We start from the raw sequence: 13,965 nt of genomic DNA, 5'->3' as shown, positions 1-13,965 counted from the left end.
CAGGCGGGAAAATTTTTTCCCGCTTTTTAAATTTTCATTGATATTTAATTTCTTTTTTTAATTATTTTTGAGTACAAGTTTAATGAAATTATGGAAACGAAAAAAATGGATGACGTTCAATTTAAACTGAACTATTTTATTTTGCAAGAAAAAAAAATAGAAAAAGCTAAAAGTTTAAAAGTTTGCAGTTTAAAATTCAAGGCCAGCGAGTTTTATTCACCGGAACGAGTTATATTTTTTTTTATATTTTTTAAAAATAAAAAAAATATCAATATGACATTAAATTAAATTATCGTTAATTGTAACTAATTGGGTGTTGACTAAACCTATGATAAAAATTTGATCGTTAATTATTTTTTATAAAAATAAATTTATTTATTAGTTTATTTCTTTGTTAGAAGTTTACGCGACGTCATAAGAATATTAAAAATAAATAAATGAAATAGATTGTGAATAAAATGGGATACTTTTACTCGTAGGATGAATATGATATTTAAAATAAAACGATTGTGCCAGTGGTCAATGGCCTTCAGTTGTTGCATCTTGTCTGTCATACATGCACGTGGTTCACTATAGTTTAAATCGCTATTATTGCAAGTTAAGAGTTAAGTACTCGTGCTTGTACTAGTAATGTAACGCAGTACCGAGTTATTTTTTACAAAAGTTTACTGTCGCGTAAAAAATCAAATTCTTTTCTCACGAAAATCTGAATATTTATACATTTAGATTTAAATTTCACTCATTAATAATAATTATAATTGTTAACTTTGAACAGCAATTATTAATTCTCAATTAAAGAAGAAATATAATAATTAATTTAAATGTCTATATACAAAAGATAATAATTATTTAATACTTAAATTTATTTATGTTCAAATAAACCCGCGATAAAATTATTTTGAATAAATAAATTTTATAATTTACATAACTTATAACTTATAAGTAATCATGTTATTGATAAATATATCATGTAGTATGTAGTTTTTATATAGTTATTGATTATATTGAATTTTAAATGTTTGCGTTAATGTAAAATAAGATCAAGAGAAAAAAGAGGAGGAAGAAAGAGTGCGATACAAATTAAAATATATATACTAATATACACATACGTTTGTTGTGTTAATTAATCATATGTTATTCTTGCGGAATATTTATTTATATAAATATATCAATTATGACGAGAATTAAAACACTTTGGGTAAGTACTACTGATCAGTACTCCAGTAGCATTAAAACGGTCATCAGCGAAACGACAAGAATGCTACGGACGGCTAAGAACAAGGTAATTTTCTTTTCTTCTTCTTCTTCTTCTATATTTATTCAATTATGTTTAATTTACTCTGAAGCACAAGCTTCCTAAGGGAATGATGCATTACATACAATAGGGATGGGAGTGAGGTAACTTAAGGACATTAAATTTTCGGGGACTCCAATACGTGAAATCTTTATTTTTTTTAATGGTATTCAAAATGAAAAGAAAAAATTTTCAGCTGCGGTTGAAAAAGAATTTTCATTTTCTAAGGGAATCCCCCCAAAAACGTGAAAAAAAAAAAATATCTGGAAATTAAATAAATTTTTCTTGTCCCCCCCCTCCCTTCCTCCTATAAAAATAAATTAGCTAGAGCATAGTTCAATACAATTGTTACTTCATAATAAAAATTAATTTAAAAGCTTCTTCATGAGAATTTTTCTCTGCGAAAATTTAAAAGTTTTGGCGCCTAAATATTTTTACTCGCCCCAAAAATTTTCAACTTGTTTCAAGAATTTTTTTTTTGTGCATATTCAAATTATAGTAATTAATTTAAATATTAACAAATTAGTTATCACCATGGAACATGCAATTTAAAACAAGAAGAAATGTCCTTACAAAAGCTGAAGAAAATATAAATCCTCGAGCTTCTGTACCAGAATTCGCAGATGTTGTTATTATCGGTAAATAATTAACAACTGACATTAATAAATATTTAATATTTAATTTTTGAATTTATTATTTAGGGGGTGGGGCAGCTGGTTGCAACGCATTGTATCATTTATCAAAACTCGGTACCAATGCAATTTTACTTGAAAAATCAAAATTAACTTCTGGCACAACTTGGCACACTTCTGGTATGTTTTGGAGATTACGACCTAATGACGTGGACATACAGCTATTAGACGGTACTAGAAGGACTTTGATGCAACTAGAAGAAGAGACCGGAGAAAATCCAGGATTTATACAAAACGGAGGACTTTTTATTGCCCATAATGAAGTAAATTTATTTATCTACTATCAGTTTAATTAAACTACTGTTTAATTTATAAATTTTTCAGACCAGAATGGCTGAGTACAAAAGACTCGTGACTGCTGGCAAGTACTTCGGAATTGAGGCTCACGTCCTAACACCTGAGGAAACTAAAAAATTGTACCCGTTCATTGATGAAAGTACTTTCACTGGAGCTATTTATAGTCCACAAGACGGTACCATTGACCCCAGTATTTTTATTAATGCATTAACTAAATACGCAAAAATCCAAGGATCTCGAGTAATTAATAATTCATTTATATAAGTAATTAATAGAACTTAAAATTAATAATTTTTAATTATTCAGATTATTGAAGATTGCCCGGTGCACAAAATAATAACGCAGGAGAATGAATACGGCGGGAAGTATGTGACAGGAGTGGAAACTCCTTTCGGGACAATAAGAACAAAGTGCGTATTAAATGCAGCAGGAGTGTGGGCTGGAAGTCTAGCAAAACTAGCCGGTGTAAATATACCCCTGATACCAATGAAACACGCGTACGTGGTCAGTGAACCCATTGAAGGTGTCCAAGGTCTTCCCAACATACGCGACCATGACGGCAGTCTCTATATAAAAGTACAAGGGTCTTCCCTGCAGATCGGCGGCTATGAGCCAAATCCCATTATTCTAAAATCCGTAAAAAAAAAAAATTATTTAAATCTTTTAAATTTAATTAAATTAGCAAATTATTAAAATGATTGATCTCCAGGTTCCTCGGGACTTTTCCTTCACTTTGTACGAACTCGACTGGACGGTTTTCAACACCCACATTAACGCGATGATGGAACTGGTCCCCAAGTTAAAATCCACTGGCATAAAAACTACAGTCTGTGGTCCCGAGTCATTTACTCCAGATCATAAGCCACTCATGGGCGAGGATCCGAAACTCAGCGGTTTCTTTTACTCATGTGGGTACAACAGTGCCGGGATGATGTACGCCGGAGGCTGTGGTGAACAAATAGCATCTTGGATCGTGAATGGACGTCCAGAAAAGCACATGTTTGCTTACGATATACGGAGATTCACTTCCGATCAAGTCAGAGACCCCGTCTGGGCCAACGAACGCTCACACGAAGCTTACGCCAAAAACTACAGCATCGTTTTTCCTCATGACTCGCCGCTCAGCGGACGTAATTTCAAGAAAGACATTTTTCATAATGTAAATATTTATTTTTTTTATGATTTCAATCGAGCTTATCATTTATTTACAATCATTGAATCATCATTGCTTAGCTGCTGATAAAAAATGGAGCTGTCATGGAAGAAGCACAGGGATGGGAACGACCTGGATGGTATCAACCGGGAAAAATAACTTTGATTCCACCCTATGATTATTATGGTGCCTATGGGTCAATTAAAAATAAAAGAAATGATTACGCTGAAGTACTTAAAAAAGATTATACATTTGATTTTCCTGAGCATCATGACACGGTAAAAATATATGATTTATTATCATCATTAAAAAAAAAAAAACCGACGGGTCATTTTATTAAAAACAATAATTTTATCTCATGAGCTAAAAAAATTAAGAGTAATCGATAACATTTTTTTTTTAAAGTCAAAGTCATAAAATTAATTTTATTAATGACCTATATATATATGTATATTTTTTTTTTTTTTGATCAATATTTTTAAACTAAACAAGTTGTTGTAAACTGGGTTGATTATTATTTAAATAATTTATTTTAGATTGGATCCGAAGCATTGGCTTGCAGAAATAAGGCAGCTTTATTTGATTTGTCATATTTTGGTAAATTTTATTTATGCGGCGCCCAATCACAGGAGGCTGCTAATTATTTATTTACCGCAAACGTTAATCGTGAAATTAATAGCACCGTTTATACTTGCGCGTTGAATAAACATGGGGGAGTTGAAGCTGATTGTACTGTTACCGCAATAGAACCTGGTTCCGGTGGTGTTGCTGATCCAATTTTCCAACGGAAAGCATTTTATATCGGTAATAAATATTATAATTAATTAATAATTAGTAATTATTAATAGTAAATTAATAAAAATCTAGTTGCTGGAGGAATGTCTTCATACCACACATTTTCGCACTTGAATAAAGCGATAAGAAAAAAAGGATTCGAAGCGACAATTCACGACGCCACTGACACCATGGGAATTTTATCAATCCAAGGGCCAAATAGCCGTTACATACTGGAAGAAGTATCAGACAAAGATTTGTCAGATGCCCAGTTTCCCTTTTCTACTTCAAAGATTATCGACATAAAAGGCTGCCTCGTCAGAACCTTACGTCTAAGTTTTGTCGGGGAACTGGGATATGAGCTGCACATTCCCGTTCAGTCTTGCGAAAAAATTTTCAACGCTCTGATGGAAGCTGGCAAGGAGTACGGGTTAAAATTAGCAGGTTTCCGTGCTATGTATAGTTTGAGTCTCGAGAAAGGATACCATTTATGGAACAGCGACTTAAGGATGGATGACAATCCCATTGAAGCTGGACTTGGTTTTCTTTGTCGTCGGCATGGAGAATACATCGGCAAGAAAGCTGTTGATAAATTGCGCGCCAATGGTATTAAGCGTAAACTGGTTCACTTTCATCTTAAAGAGTAAGTTTTTTATGAATTATTTTGATTCATGTCAACTGATGCCGGTGGGATCAGTTAGCAGCAACCAATAAATTACTTTATAAATAAACTACTTAATTTTTTTTTTACAGTAAACGAGTACCTTTGTGGGGACTGGAAGCTATTTATCGTGATAATAAACTCGTTGGGTATTTAAGAAGAGCTGAATACTCTTATATTTATAATAACAGTATTGGACATGGGTAATAATAAATTATAAGTCATTTTTAAAATATATCTAAGATAAAAGACCTAGTACTCTATGACTCCATGTATTTGTATGTTTATATTTAATAAATATAAACATACAAATACATGAATGATCGGGTACTGGGGCTCTGACTTTGTCCAGTATCTGTTAAACTTTTCACCTAAATATAAAATTTTCTAGATATATCACTCATCCAAATGACGAAAATATAACAAAACAATTCATAGAAACAGGTGACTATGAAATAGAATCAATGGGCCAAAGATATCCCGCACGAGCATACGCACACACTCCATTTGATCCAGAAAACAAAAGACTGCACGGCAATTATAATTAATTGCACATATTGTGATTATATATTTAATACTTATATAAATAAATTTTTTTTAATTAAAAAATGAATAAAATTTATTTTTACGCATCTTGCTCACCCGCTATCTACACCTTTTTTCTTATATATTTATTTATAAGTAACAATTCATCCAGCAAGTGGATTCGCGTGTATCGTCACAGTATTGACACGAGTTTCCGTAAGTGGTTTGTAATTTTTTGGATTCACTGGCAGCTTTTCCAACTGCTCTAATGTATCCAATCCGTCAATTACTCTGCAAAAAATTTAAAAAATAAATTCTTATCATTAATTGCAAATCTGGAGATTTCTTAATAGACAAAACACTTAATCATGACTTAAAGTACCTGCCAAATAACGTGTACTTGAGATCTAGATGAGGCTGAGCGCCGTAAGTGATGAAAAACTGGCTGCCATTCGTGTTGGGTCCATTGTTGGCCATCGAGACTAGGCCTCTTATGTTGTGTTTAAGCTCCTCTTTGAACTCGTCTTCGAATTTTCTGTTCCATATTGACGTGCCTCCTTTTCCTGTCTGTGTCGGGTCGCCAGTCTGGACTATAAAGCCTTTGATGTTGCGGTGAAATAGACATCCATTGTAATAATCACTGGCGCACAATGCCAGAAAATTCTGTAAACGTCACATTAGACTGATGACATGATAATTTAATTATCCAAACAATAATAATTTATTTAGTAATTACCTCGCATGTTTTAGGACACAACTCGCAAAATAATTCTATTTTAATATCGCCCACGTCAGTATGAAGTGTCACACTCTAAAAAATAAAAAATAAAATAATTTACAGAAAAATAAATATATAAAATAATATACGAACCATTATAAATATGTATGAATATAATTTAATAATAAAATCGTTTAAAAAACGTTTAAATTTTTGTTTACTTCCACAGACTTGAAGCAACTGGCCATCAATGACAACAAATGACAAGACCAGTCATGCGCTGATGATTCCCACAAAAAATAATGACACTTCCTGTCACCAGGTGACAGAAAAGTCAAGCCATCTCGGCTTTTAACCTAAAAGTCCTTAATATTTTTTTACCAACTTACTTTTGTAGCAAATTTTGTATATTATTTATGAAAATATAATTTACCAGTAAATAAATAATTGATTATCAACAATCATGGTAAGAATTTAATTAAGTTCACTGCTGATAGATTATTAGTTGTTAGTTTTAGTATAATTATTAAGACAACACGTGAAAGCTTTAACCTATTGACGTCATCAACCTGCCGATTAATTTAAAAATAAGAGTAATTACTTATTTATTTATTTATTTTCAGCGTCCTAATATGTTACAAGGGCACGAACGTGCCATAACTGCAGTAAAATACAACCGGGAAGGTGATTTAATTTTCTCAGCCTCCAAGGATAAGAAGCCAAATGTTTGGTGGTCTGCCAATGGAGAAAGATTGGGAACTTTCAATGGTCACAATGGTTCTATTTGGTGCATTGATATCGATTGGAGAACTCAGTTCTTTATGTCTGGATCTGGTGACAACACTTTGAGAATCTGGGATTGTCAAACAGGTTACTATTTACTTAAATATCCGATCATGATTATGCTTTAGTTATTTCTCATTAACTATTAGTAGTTAATAAATTAAATTATTATTTTTAGGAAAAGAAATTTCTCAAATTCAAACCAACAGTTCAGTGAGAACTTGCGCATTTGGTTTCTCAGGGAACATGGCTGTTTACTCAACAGACAAAGCCCTAGGTCATCAGTGTGAAATGTTTATCATTGACACGAGAAATGTTGACTCCATGTCATCTGAAGGATCAGCTATAATTCGTATCCCAATCAACGGGCCTAGAATTTCATCAATTCTCTGGGGTGCTCTTGACGAAACAATTATTACTGGGCATGAAGACGGTGAAATAAATATTTGGGATGTTTCTGTAAGAATTTTAACTCTATTTACTCGTAATAATTTACTCGAAATCACTGTATTAATTTATAATTTTATTTATAGACTGGAAAGAAATTAAATTCCCAAAAAGGCCACAAGTCGCTAATAAATGACATGCAGCCAAGTAAAGACGGCACAATGTTTATTACGGCGTCAAAAGACCACACGGCAAAATTATTTGACAGCGAGTCTTTGATGCATCTCAAAACTTACCAAACTGAGAGACCCGTTAATTCAGCAACGATATCACCCATTTTCGACCACGTAATCTTGGGTGGTGGTCAAGACGCCATGGATGTTACGACTACGTCCGCACGTCAAGGAAAGTTCGACGCGCGTTTTTACCATCTTGTCTTTGAGGAAGAATTCGCAAGATTAAAAGGTCACTTCGGTCCCATTAACTCACTCGCTTTTCATCCAGACGGCCGCAGCTTTTGCAGTGGCGGTGAAGACGGTTTCATTAGAATTAATCCCTTTGATAAATCTTACTTTGATTTCAACTTTGAATATTAATTGCAGTTTATTATTATTTTTTCTGTATTACCAACAGGTCATTTAAATCTGATTTAATAAAACTTCCAAAAGGTACTGATAAATATTTAACTGTAATTAAATTTATATTGACAATTTTGTAAATCATTAAATTTAAATTACTAATAAAATTCAATTTTTTAAAATAAATTCTTTTTTTAAATTAAATGTCTCATTATTTTTTGACATTTCAAATGTAGACAAAAAAATGAAATAATTTTCCGAGTAATTTTAAATGAAGTCAACTTGTCATGTTTGAATCAGGTGACATTTTAACTTAAAAAATAAATCACGTGACATAACTGAAGTAAAAATCTGCTGTACCGACATCCTGAAGTCCTGCAGCAAGTACCCAGTTGTACACAAAATATCAAAGTGCTAGACAGTAAATAATTATTAAACTTTTGAAACCGTAAATAAAATAAAGTTAAAATGACTGAGTGTTCAATTGGGGTCCAGTTCAATGATTTTTTATTAGTCGCAGCTGATATGACCACTGCACAGTCAATTATGGTCATGAAAAACGGTAAGATTATTTAAATCAAACTTGGATCCATCATTTTATGCCAATCATGCATAACCTCAAACCGCAATTTATTTAAATATTTAAAAATAATCACTCGTTGATTAATAATTCAATAATTAATGAATAAAAGAAATAAATTTTGATATTTTACAGATGAAAATAAAATCTACAAGATCTCTGATAAATTGGTGATGGCCGTAATTGGAGAGCAAGGAGATTCAACTCAATTTTCCGAGTACATCGGCAAGAATATTCAGCTCTACAAAATGCGTAATGGCTACGAATTATCACCAAAAGCTGCAGCAACATTCACACGTAGAAAATTAGCTGATTATTTACGTTCCCGTACTCCATATTTCGTTAATTTGTTGATGGCCGGTTATGACAATGAAACTGGACCCGAGCTGTACTTCATTGACTACTTGGCGTCTTGTGTTAAAGCTCCTTATGCTTGTCACGGTTACGGTGGTTTCTTTTCACTGACTATTCTCGACAGATATCATCGTCCAGGTCAATATTAAAAAATTTACAACCACAATTTATCAACAACAGCAATAATAATGAATAAATAAATTATTTTTCTAGACATGAATGAAGAGGAAGCTTATGATTTATTGAAAAAATGTGTCGCTGAAGTCCACAAGCGTCTGATTGTCAACCTACCGAATTTCAAAGTTCAAAAAATAACTAAAGACGGTGTGGTTGACTTGCCACCAATAACCGCCCAGAACTTGGCCGTGGAAGCTGCTGCCAGGGGTTAAATAATTCAATTATTTATTTCTTCACTCGCCTCCTTATTAATTAAATATTCTTACTTATCTAATGTACGGATAAAAGAATTTAAATGAATAAAACTACTTTATACATTATTTTAAATCGTTTTAAAAAAAATTTATTCAGATATTTATACTTTTTTCAGTTATTAAAAAGTCATAGATTTTTTTTGTGGGCTTCAATGTGTTAGTTGATGAATTAGACGTATAATTATAATTATTATTAATTAAGTAATTTATAAATTATAATAATTATTTGAAGACAACGGTGTCTAGCATGGCTCCAAGACACTGGACGATATTTGTTGACATCAGCATGTCTACTTTTTCTTCTAAGTGACGTTTCGGGTCTTGCTTGCCGACATTCTTAATTGCCAATTGCTCTGCAGTCATTTTCTCTTCGTCTTCCAATGACTAGATTTTTTTTTTAAATAATTACTTATCAATATCAATAAAATTTGATTAATTAATTAATTACTACAAAAATAAATTTACCTTGTTGTAATTTTTCGCGAGCTCAAGCATTTCAGCAACAGTATTTTCATTGAGTTTACTGTGCTCGGAATATTCAGCCAAAGTAAGACCGTCCATCCAAGTTTTTTTGTGTAAATTCAATAACATTTTTTGCTCTAGCTCATTCTTACGATAATTAATACTTATACTGTAATAATGACGATTCAGACCATGAATGAGAGCTTGTACTGATGGTTTTTGTAAATGCCCTAAGTTCGAGGTAGTTTGACGTGGCTCTTGTCCCAGTACCTGACAAAATAAATTTTAAATTAACATCAGCGTATAAATACTCCAGTAAATTAAACCAAGATATGAAAGTATAAGCACCATCATGTTAGGATTTATTAATCTAAATGCATCAATGACGACTTTTCCTTTAACAGATTGAATAGGATCAATTACAACAGCGACAGCTCTTTCACTGAGGGCTTCAAATGACTGCTGTGTGTTGATGTCAACACCCGACAACCAACAACTGAAACCTGGATGCGAGTGGTACCATCCAACAACCATTTCCGGTCTGCCTGTTTGTTTCAACATGTCCAACATTTTAGCTTGGAATACTGGATCTACTGCTTCAACACTTACACCCTAAATAAATAAATCAGACAGTTTTATAATTTTTATAAATTAATTAGTTTTAAGTAAAATAAAATTTTAAAATAATGAAGGTAGAGGACATCTCACAATTTTTAAAACTTTAAAATAATAAATTAAAATGTTGATAAAATGAAAAAAATAAATACAATTCAAAAATCAGTATATGCGTTTTTTTAAATTTCATTATTTTAATTATTTAATTTTTTTAAAGTATCAGACTCCAATAATTAATTATTAGAATAATTACCGTTCCAGTCTGAGGCATAGCAAAGACATCAATGACTCGTACGGTGTAATCATCAACAAATTCACCCAACATAAGACCCATAACTTCCATCGGTACTCCAGCACGTCCATGTTTCAACATTTTTAATAACGCCAATGAAGAAATATAAACCTACAAGACAATTAATAAATTAATTGATCCCTGATTTATGTAAATAATTATTTAAATAAATTACCTGCTCAGCAGTATCAACAACAGGAGCATCAGAAGGCGGTGGTCCTTGATTTAGTCCAGTCATACCACCTCCTAGTCTCAGTAATCTATCCATTTTTAATTTTAGTCTGTAAATAATTAATTGCAATTAATTAATTATGAAAAAATAAATAAAAAACCAAGAAGGCGTCTGAAGAGTTAGGTTATATTTTTTAAAAGTCATTAAGCCATAAAAGTAAACTTATTAATTATTTATTTTATAAATTAAAATAATTAAAACTGTGGGATTTACCTAGTAGCTGATGTACGAATAAAATATAATTAATACTAATTAATTTAGGTACTTTTTGAATTGGGATGACAATAAATGTTTCTATTAAAAGCAACAAAGTGACATCGTGAAATTCTGCACAATCACCAGAGCCAGTCAGTAAGAGCCGAACTAAATAAGAGGGAGAGAAAAAGGAAGAAGGTGATGGGAATTAAAAATGGCCGCATGTTATTTTTGAAATATTATTTCTATGTAAATGATGGAGAACGAAACTGGTAAAAAAGTTAAAAAAGGTGTTTTGTCAAGTCGTCTTGGCGGTGGACCTCATAATCTAGGTAAATAAAAAAATTATTTATAATAATTAATATTTATGTTACAAGATATTGCATCATATTTTCAAATAATCTAGAGGTTAGACGTGTGCTATTGATTTTTGAAGTTTCTGCTATTTATTAAAATGTAAAATGATTTTTTTCAGGTGATCCTAATGATCAATCTCTGAGAAAAGTCGAGAAAGATATTCTGATACCTAAAAAACTTCGTGATAAAGCTAGAACTGAAAAGTGTGTCGATGAAGTTAAAGGTAATTTTTAAAAATATTTTAAAGTTAATCAATAAATTATTTAATTATTTATATTTGTGTTGGTAAATCAGCTCTTACTGAATGTGGAAAAGCAGCTGGACTCGTGATTGTCTTTAAATGTAGAGAAGAAAATCAGAAGATGTGGGATTGCTATGAGAAATGGTACCACGATCAGGAATTAATTGATCAGTGTACGAAGGAGTATTTGAGGGAAAGGACAATATACCGGCAGACTGGAATCGGCGCCAAGTACCAGAAGGAACATGGTCTTACGTAGTTGTAAATAATAGTTTATGTCATAAATATTTTATATTTATTGAAATGTTTAAAAATAAAAAATGAACTAGATATCACGTATAAAAATTAGTTATGCTAATAAATTTATTATTAATTAATTATTAAGACGAATCATCACTACTGTCATCATCTTTGGATGATTCATCTTTATCATTAGTCTTCCATCTTCTCCATAATAATTCACGTACTGTGAATTCTGATATTGATTCTAGTGGCACTGGATTTGTTTGTGGTACCGACGATGGCCACAACACTTGTGCTATTAAAAATTCCTACAAAAAAAAACATATATATTTATTAATTTTATCATTAAACTTCAACTCCAGTTTAATTAATAAATTTTAAGACCGCGAATTTTTAAATTCGCGAGCAGTTTTGACTGAAAAAGAGTTTGAAAATCCATCTAGAGTTTATTTTTAATTAATTTTTGGTAATAATTCAAAAGAAGTAATTACTTTCGCTGTTATTTCATTCAATCTATTCATCTGCAGTAAACTTTTCCAATTCATTTTACGTGTACATCTAGAATCATCACGTAGTAACGTATCTGCATCAGCAGTATCAACAATTACTGTATAAGATGCGTGATAAAAAGGTGGTCCTTGTTTGTAGAGTACTAGAAAAAATAATTTTAATGAGTTGATGATAAATAAATAAATAAATAAATAAGGGAAATACTCACAAAAATCACAGCCAAATTTTAATCCAGCCTTGACTACCCAGCCCTTGCTGCGGAAATAATGATAAACAATATACCGGGGTAGGAATAATTTATCTTGATTGAAATGCGTCCAGGCATCGGCGATGGACATCACCTTGCCTTCATAGTCAACCAGCTGAAGACAACCCAACCCGAACATAAGAAAAAAAGTTTCTTCGAATGTCAACAGAAGTGTCTCTGTCAGAGGGAACGCTTCTGTTTCAATGCGGGGCTCGACGTCGTTCAAATAATTCTCAGTGTCTGAGTCGCTGTCCGGCAGGACCAGAGTTTCATTCAAATTTATTTCTTCATTACTAGTTGGGTCGTAGCAGTCATATGAAAAGTTGTAATCATTGTGATCCTGGTCGTCATTGAGAACACGGATGTCGTCGCTCTGCGAGTCATTGCGAGATCTTTCATCAGTCTTGTCAATTATTTCACAGACCTCTTCCTCTTCAGCGGAATCTAACACAACTTCATCTATTTCGGGAGCTTTTGATTTCGAATCACGTGTTGTTTTGTCGTCGATTATTTTTGGATCGTCGTCCAGATCAATTGAAATTTCCATGGGCTCGTCATTCTTGTTTGCTTGCGAAGACTCTCCTGCTTCAGCAGAATCATTGTCCAGAGTTATCAACTCCTGCTTAATATCTAGTGGGAATATGGACAGATGTTTCACTTCCTCCAGCCATTCCTGGCGGCGTTTCCACTGACGGTCACGTACTATCGGCGGTGCTCCGAAACGTCTGGCTCCAAACCTTGGTATTGATTTTGACAGTGATCCTTTACCAAAATAACCCTACAGTAATTAAATTAATCAATCAATTGATTTATTAATTAAATAAATAAATATGTAAATAAAATTACCATAGTGTGGACGGATTTCATTTCATCAGGATCAGCTATACAAGCACCGGCAACACCTAAATGTGCTGTATAAACATGCCATTGATCTTTTTTACCAATATTTATTGGAAAAGGAGATTGCTGAGGATAATAAGGACGTTTCTTACGTCTCGGTTCTTTTAAATTCATTATTTTATTTTAAATATTTAAAATAATTTGCAACACAAATTTTAACAACTAAATAACTTGGTATTCATAACAACTTGTTTTTACTCCAACTAAAATATATAACCTTTCTCAATGTGTTGACGAAAAAAAAGCAATTTAATTTTCCCGCACATGCGCTATGAGTTAAAAATTTTTCCCGCGCTTTCGTTTCCAAATTTTTATTTCTAACGATAACAGTTTAATTAATCAATCAATCAACTGAATGATTATTAATTTTTTATGAATTTTCTTAAACGGCGATCTTGGTCAAAACTCTGGCCTCAATGGGTGGAATTCCAGCAAATTTATTTT

The 13,965-nt window shown here is 32.1% G+C and overlaps 7 protein-coding genes across 7 annotated transcripts; 4 read left to right on the top strand and 3 right to left on the bottom strand.

Annotated features, from left to right (window-relative positions):
• Positions 1–1,163: 1,163 nt before the first annotated feature.
• Positions 1,164–5,429, top strand: LOC103575471 (sarcosine dehydrogenase, mitochondrial). Its single transcript, XM_014442570.1, has 11 exons — positions 1,164–1,282; positions 1,821–1,932; positions 1,996–2,249; positions 2,311–2,523; positions 2,590–2,919; positions 2,993–3,442; positions 3,517–3,714; positions 3,973–4,240; positions 4,304–4,853; positions 4,964–5,074; positions 5,263–5,429. Exons 1-11 carry the CDS (start codon positions 1,175–1,177, stop codon positions 5,417–5,419), a joined length of 2,751 nt encoding a protein of 916 aa, XP_014298056.1. The 5' UTR covers positions 1,164–1,174; the 3' UTR covers positions 5,420–5,429.
• Positions 5,430–5,472: 43 nt separating this feature from the next.
• LOC103575472 (peptidyl-prolyl cis-trans isomerase-like 3) lies at positions 5,473–6,379 on the bottom strand. Its single transcript, XM_008555269.2, has 4 exons — positions 6,268–6,379; positions 6,133–6,207; positions 5,779–6,059; positions 5,473–5,687 (listed from the first exon to the last, which is right to left on the bottom strand). The coding sequence occupies exons 1-4, from the start codon at positions 6,268–6,270 to the stop codon at positions 5,561–5,563; spliced, it is 486 nt and encodes a 161-aa protein (XP_008553491.1). The 5' UTR covers positions 6,271–6,379; the 3' UTR covers positions 5,473–5,560.
• Positions 6,380–6,433: 54 nt separating this feature from the next.
• On the top strand, positions 6,434–7,965 carry LOC103575470 (eukaryotic translation initiation factor 3 subunit I). The gene is made up of 4 exons (XM_008555267.3): positions 6,434–6,580; positions 6,738–6,984; positions 7,076–7,356; positions 7,431–7,965. The coding sequence occupies exons 1-4, from the start codon at positions 6,578–6,580 to the stop codon at positions 7,878–7,880; spliced, it is 981 nt and encodes a 326-aa protein (XP_008553489.1). The 5' UTR covers positions 6,434–6,577; the 3' UTR covers positions 7,881–7,965.
• A 254-nt stretch (positions 7,966–8,219) lies between these two features.
• Positions 8,220–9,293, top strand: LOC103575469 (proteasome subunit beta type-2). Its single transcript, XM_008555265.2, has 3 exons — positions 8,220–8,424; positions 8,578–8,934; positions 9,010–9,293. Exons 1-3 carry the CDS (start codon positions 8,331–8,333, stop codon positions 9,183–9,185), a joined length of 627 nt encoding a protein of 208 aa, XP_008553487.1. The 5' UTR covers positions 8,220–8,330; the 3' UTR covers positions 9,186–9,293.
• Positions 9,294–9,353: 60 nt separating this feature from the next.
• LOC103575468 (26S proteasome non-ATPase regulatory subunit 14) lies at positions 9,354–11,168 on the bottom strand. Its single transcript, XM_008555264.3, has 6 exons — positions 11,042–11,168; positions 10,772–10,877; positions 10,558–10,707; positions 10,038–10,301; positions 9,693–9,959; positions 9,354–9,611 (listed from the first exon to the last, which is right to left on the bottom strand). The coding sequence occupies exons 2-6, from the start codon at positions 10,862–10,864 to the stop codon at positions 9,450–9,452; spliced, it is 936 nt and encodes a 311-aa protein (XP_008553486.1). The 5' UTR covers positions 10,865–10,877; positions 11,042–11,168; the 3' UTR covers positions 9,354–9,449.
• A 17-nt stretch (positions 11,169–11,185) lies between these two features.
• LOC103575466 (COX assembly mitochondrial protein homolog) lies at positions 11,186–11,969 on the top strand. The gene is made up of 3 exons (XM_008555262.3): positions 11,186–11,355; positions 11,499–11,603; positions 11,675–11,969. The coding sequence occupies exons 1-3, from the start codon at positions 11,277–11,279 to the stop codon at positions 11,878–11,880; spliced, it is 390 nt and encodes a 129-aa protein (XP_008553484.2). The 5' UTR covers positions 11,186–11,276; the 3' UTR covers positions 11,881–11,969.
• LOC103575467 (tRNA-splicing endonuclease subunit Sen2) lies at positions 11,903–13,849 on the bottom strand. The gene is made up of 4 exons (XM_008555263.3): positions 13,468–13,849; positions 12,583–13,399; positions 12,356–12,516; positions 11,903–12,172 (listed from the first exon to the last, which is right to left on the bottom strand). Exons 1-4 carry the CDS (start codon positions 13,633–13,635, stop codon positions 12,002–12,004), a joined length of 1,317 nt encoding a protein of 438 aa, XP_008553485.1. The 5' UTR covers positions 13,636–13,849; the 3' UTR covers positions 11,903–12,001.
• Positions 13,850–13,965: the final 116 nt, after the last annotated feature.

The sequence above is a fragment of the Microplitis demolitor genome, chromosome 7, assembly GCF_026212275.2.
Source record: "Microplitis demolitor isolate Queensland-Clemson2020A chromosome 7, iyMicDemo2.1a, whole genome shotgun sequence".
In the NCBI taxonomy this organism is placed as follows: domain Eukaryota; kingdom Metazoa; phylum Arthropoda; class Insecta; order Hymenoptera; family Braconidae; genus Microplitis; species Microplitis demolitor.
The sequence above is the reverse complement of the archived record's forward strand: the minus strand, read 5'-3'. Positions and strand labels throughout refer to the sequence as shown.

Bases quoted from the DNA above. Each gene is read 5' to 3' on its own strand.
- LOC103575471 (XM_014442570.1), top strand. From the start codon at position 1,175: ATGACGAGAATTAAAACACTTTGGGTAAGTACTACTGATCAGTACTCC. The intron at 2,524-2,589 runs GTAATTAATAAT...TTAATTATTCAG, and splicing joins CAAAAATCCAAGGATCTCGA to ATTATTGAAGATTGCCCGGT. The intron at 2,920-2,992 runs GTAAAAAAAAAA...ATTGATCTCCAG, and splicing joins ATCCCATTATTCTAAAATCC to GTTCCTCGGGACTTTTCCTT.
- LOC103575472 (XM_008555269.2), bottom strand. The intron at 6,060-6,132 runs GTAATTACTAAA...TGACGTTTACAG, and splicing joins TGTGTCCTAAAACATGCGAG to AATTTTCTGGCATTGTGCGC. The intron at 5,688-5,778 runs GTACTTTAAGTC...AATTTTTTGCAG, and splicing joins AAGTACACGTTATTTGGCAG to AGTAATTGACGGATTGGATA.
- LOC103575470 (XM_008555267.3), top strand. The intron at 6,985-7,075 runs GTTACTATTTAC...TATTATTTTTAG, and splicing joins AATCTGGGATTGTCAAACAG to GAAAAGAAATTTCTCAAATT. The intron at 7,357-7,430 runs GTAAGAATTTTA...TTTTATTTATAG, and splicing joins TAAATATTTGGGATGTTTCT to ACTGGAAAGAAATTAAATTC.
- LOC103575469 (XM_008555265.2), top strand. From the start codon at position 8,331: ATGACTGAGTGTTCAATTGGGGTCCAGTTCAATGATTTTTTATTAGTC. The intron at 8,425-8,577 runs GTAAGATTATTT...GATATTTTACAG, and splicing joins AATTATGGTCATGAAAAACG to ATGAAAATAAAATCTACAAG. The intron at 8,935-9,009 runs GTCAATATTAAA...TTATTTTTCTAG, and splicing joins CGACAGATATCATCGTCCAG to ACATGAATGAAGAGGAAGCT.
- LOC103575468 (XM_008555264.3), bottom strand. From the start codon at position 10,864: ATGGATAGATTACTGAGACTAGGAGGTGGTATGACTGGACTAAATCAA. The intron at 10,708-10,771 runs GTAATTTATTTA...ATTGTCTTGTAG, and splicing joins TTGTTGATACTGCTGAGCAG to GTTTATATTTCTTCATTGGC. The intron at 9,612-9,692 runs GTAAATTTATTT...AAAAAAATCTAG, and splicing joins TCGCGAAAAATTACAACAAG to TCATTGGAAGACGAAGAGAA.
- LOC103575466 (XM_008555262.3), top strand. From the start codon at position 11,277: ATGATGGAGAACGAAACTGGTAAAAAAGTTAAAAAAGGTGTTTTGTCA. The intron at 11,356-11,498 runs GTAAATAAAAAA...GATTTTTTTCAG, and splicing joins CGGTGGACCTCATAATCTAG to GTGATCCTAATGATCAATCT. The intron at 11,604-11,674 runs GTAATTTTTAAA...TTGGTAAATCAG, and splicing joins GTGTGTCGATGAAGTTAAAG to CTCTTACTGAATGTGGAAAA.
- LOC103575467 (XM_008555263.3), bottom strand. From the start codon at position 13,635: ATGAATTTAAAAGAACCGAGACGTAAGAAACGTCCTTATTATCCTCAG. The intron at 12,517-12,582 runs GTGAGTATTTCC...TATTTTTTCTAG, and splicing joins AAAATTTGGCTGTGATTTTT to TACTCTACAAACAAGGACCA. The intron at 12,173-12,355 runs GTAATTACTTCT...TTTTTTTTGTAG, and splicing joins TGAATGAAATAACAGCGAAA to GAATTTTTAATAGCACAAGT.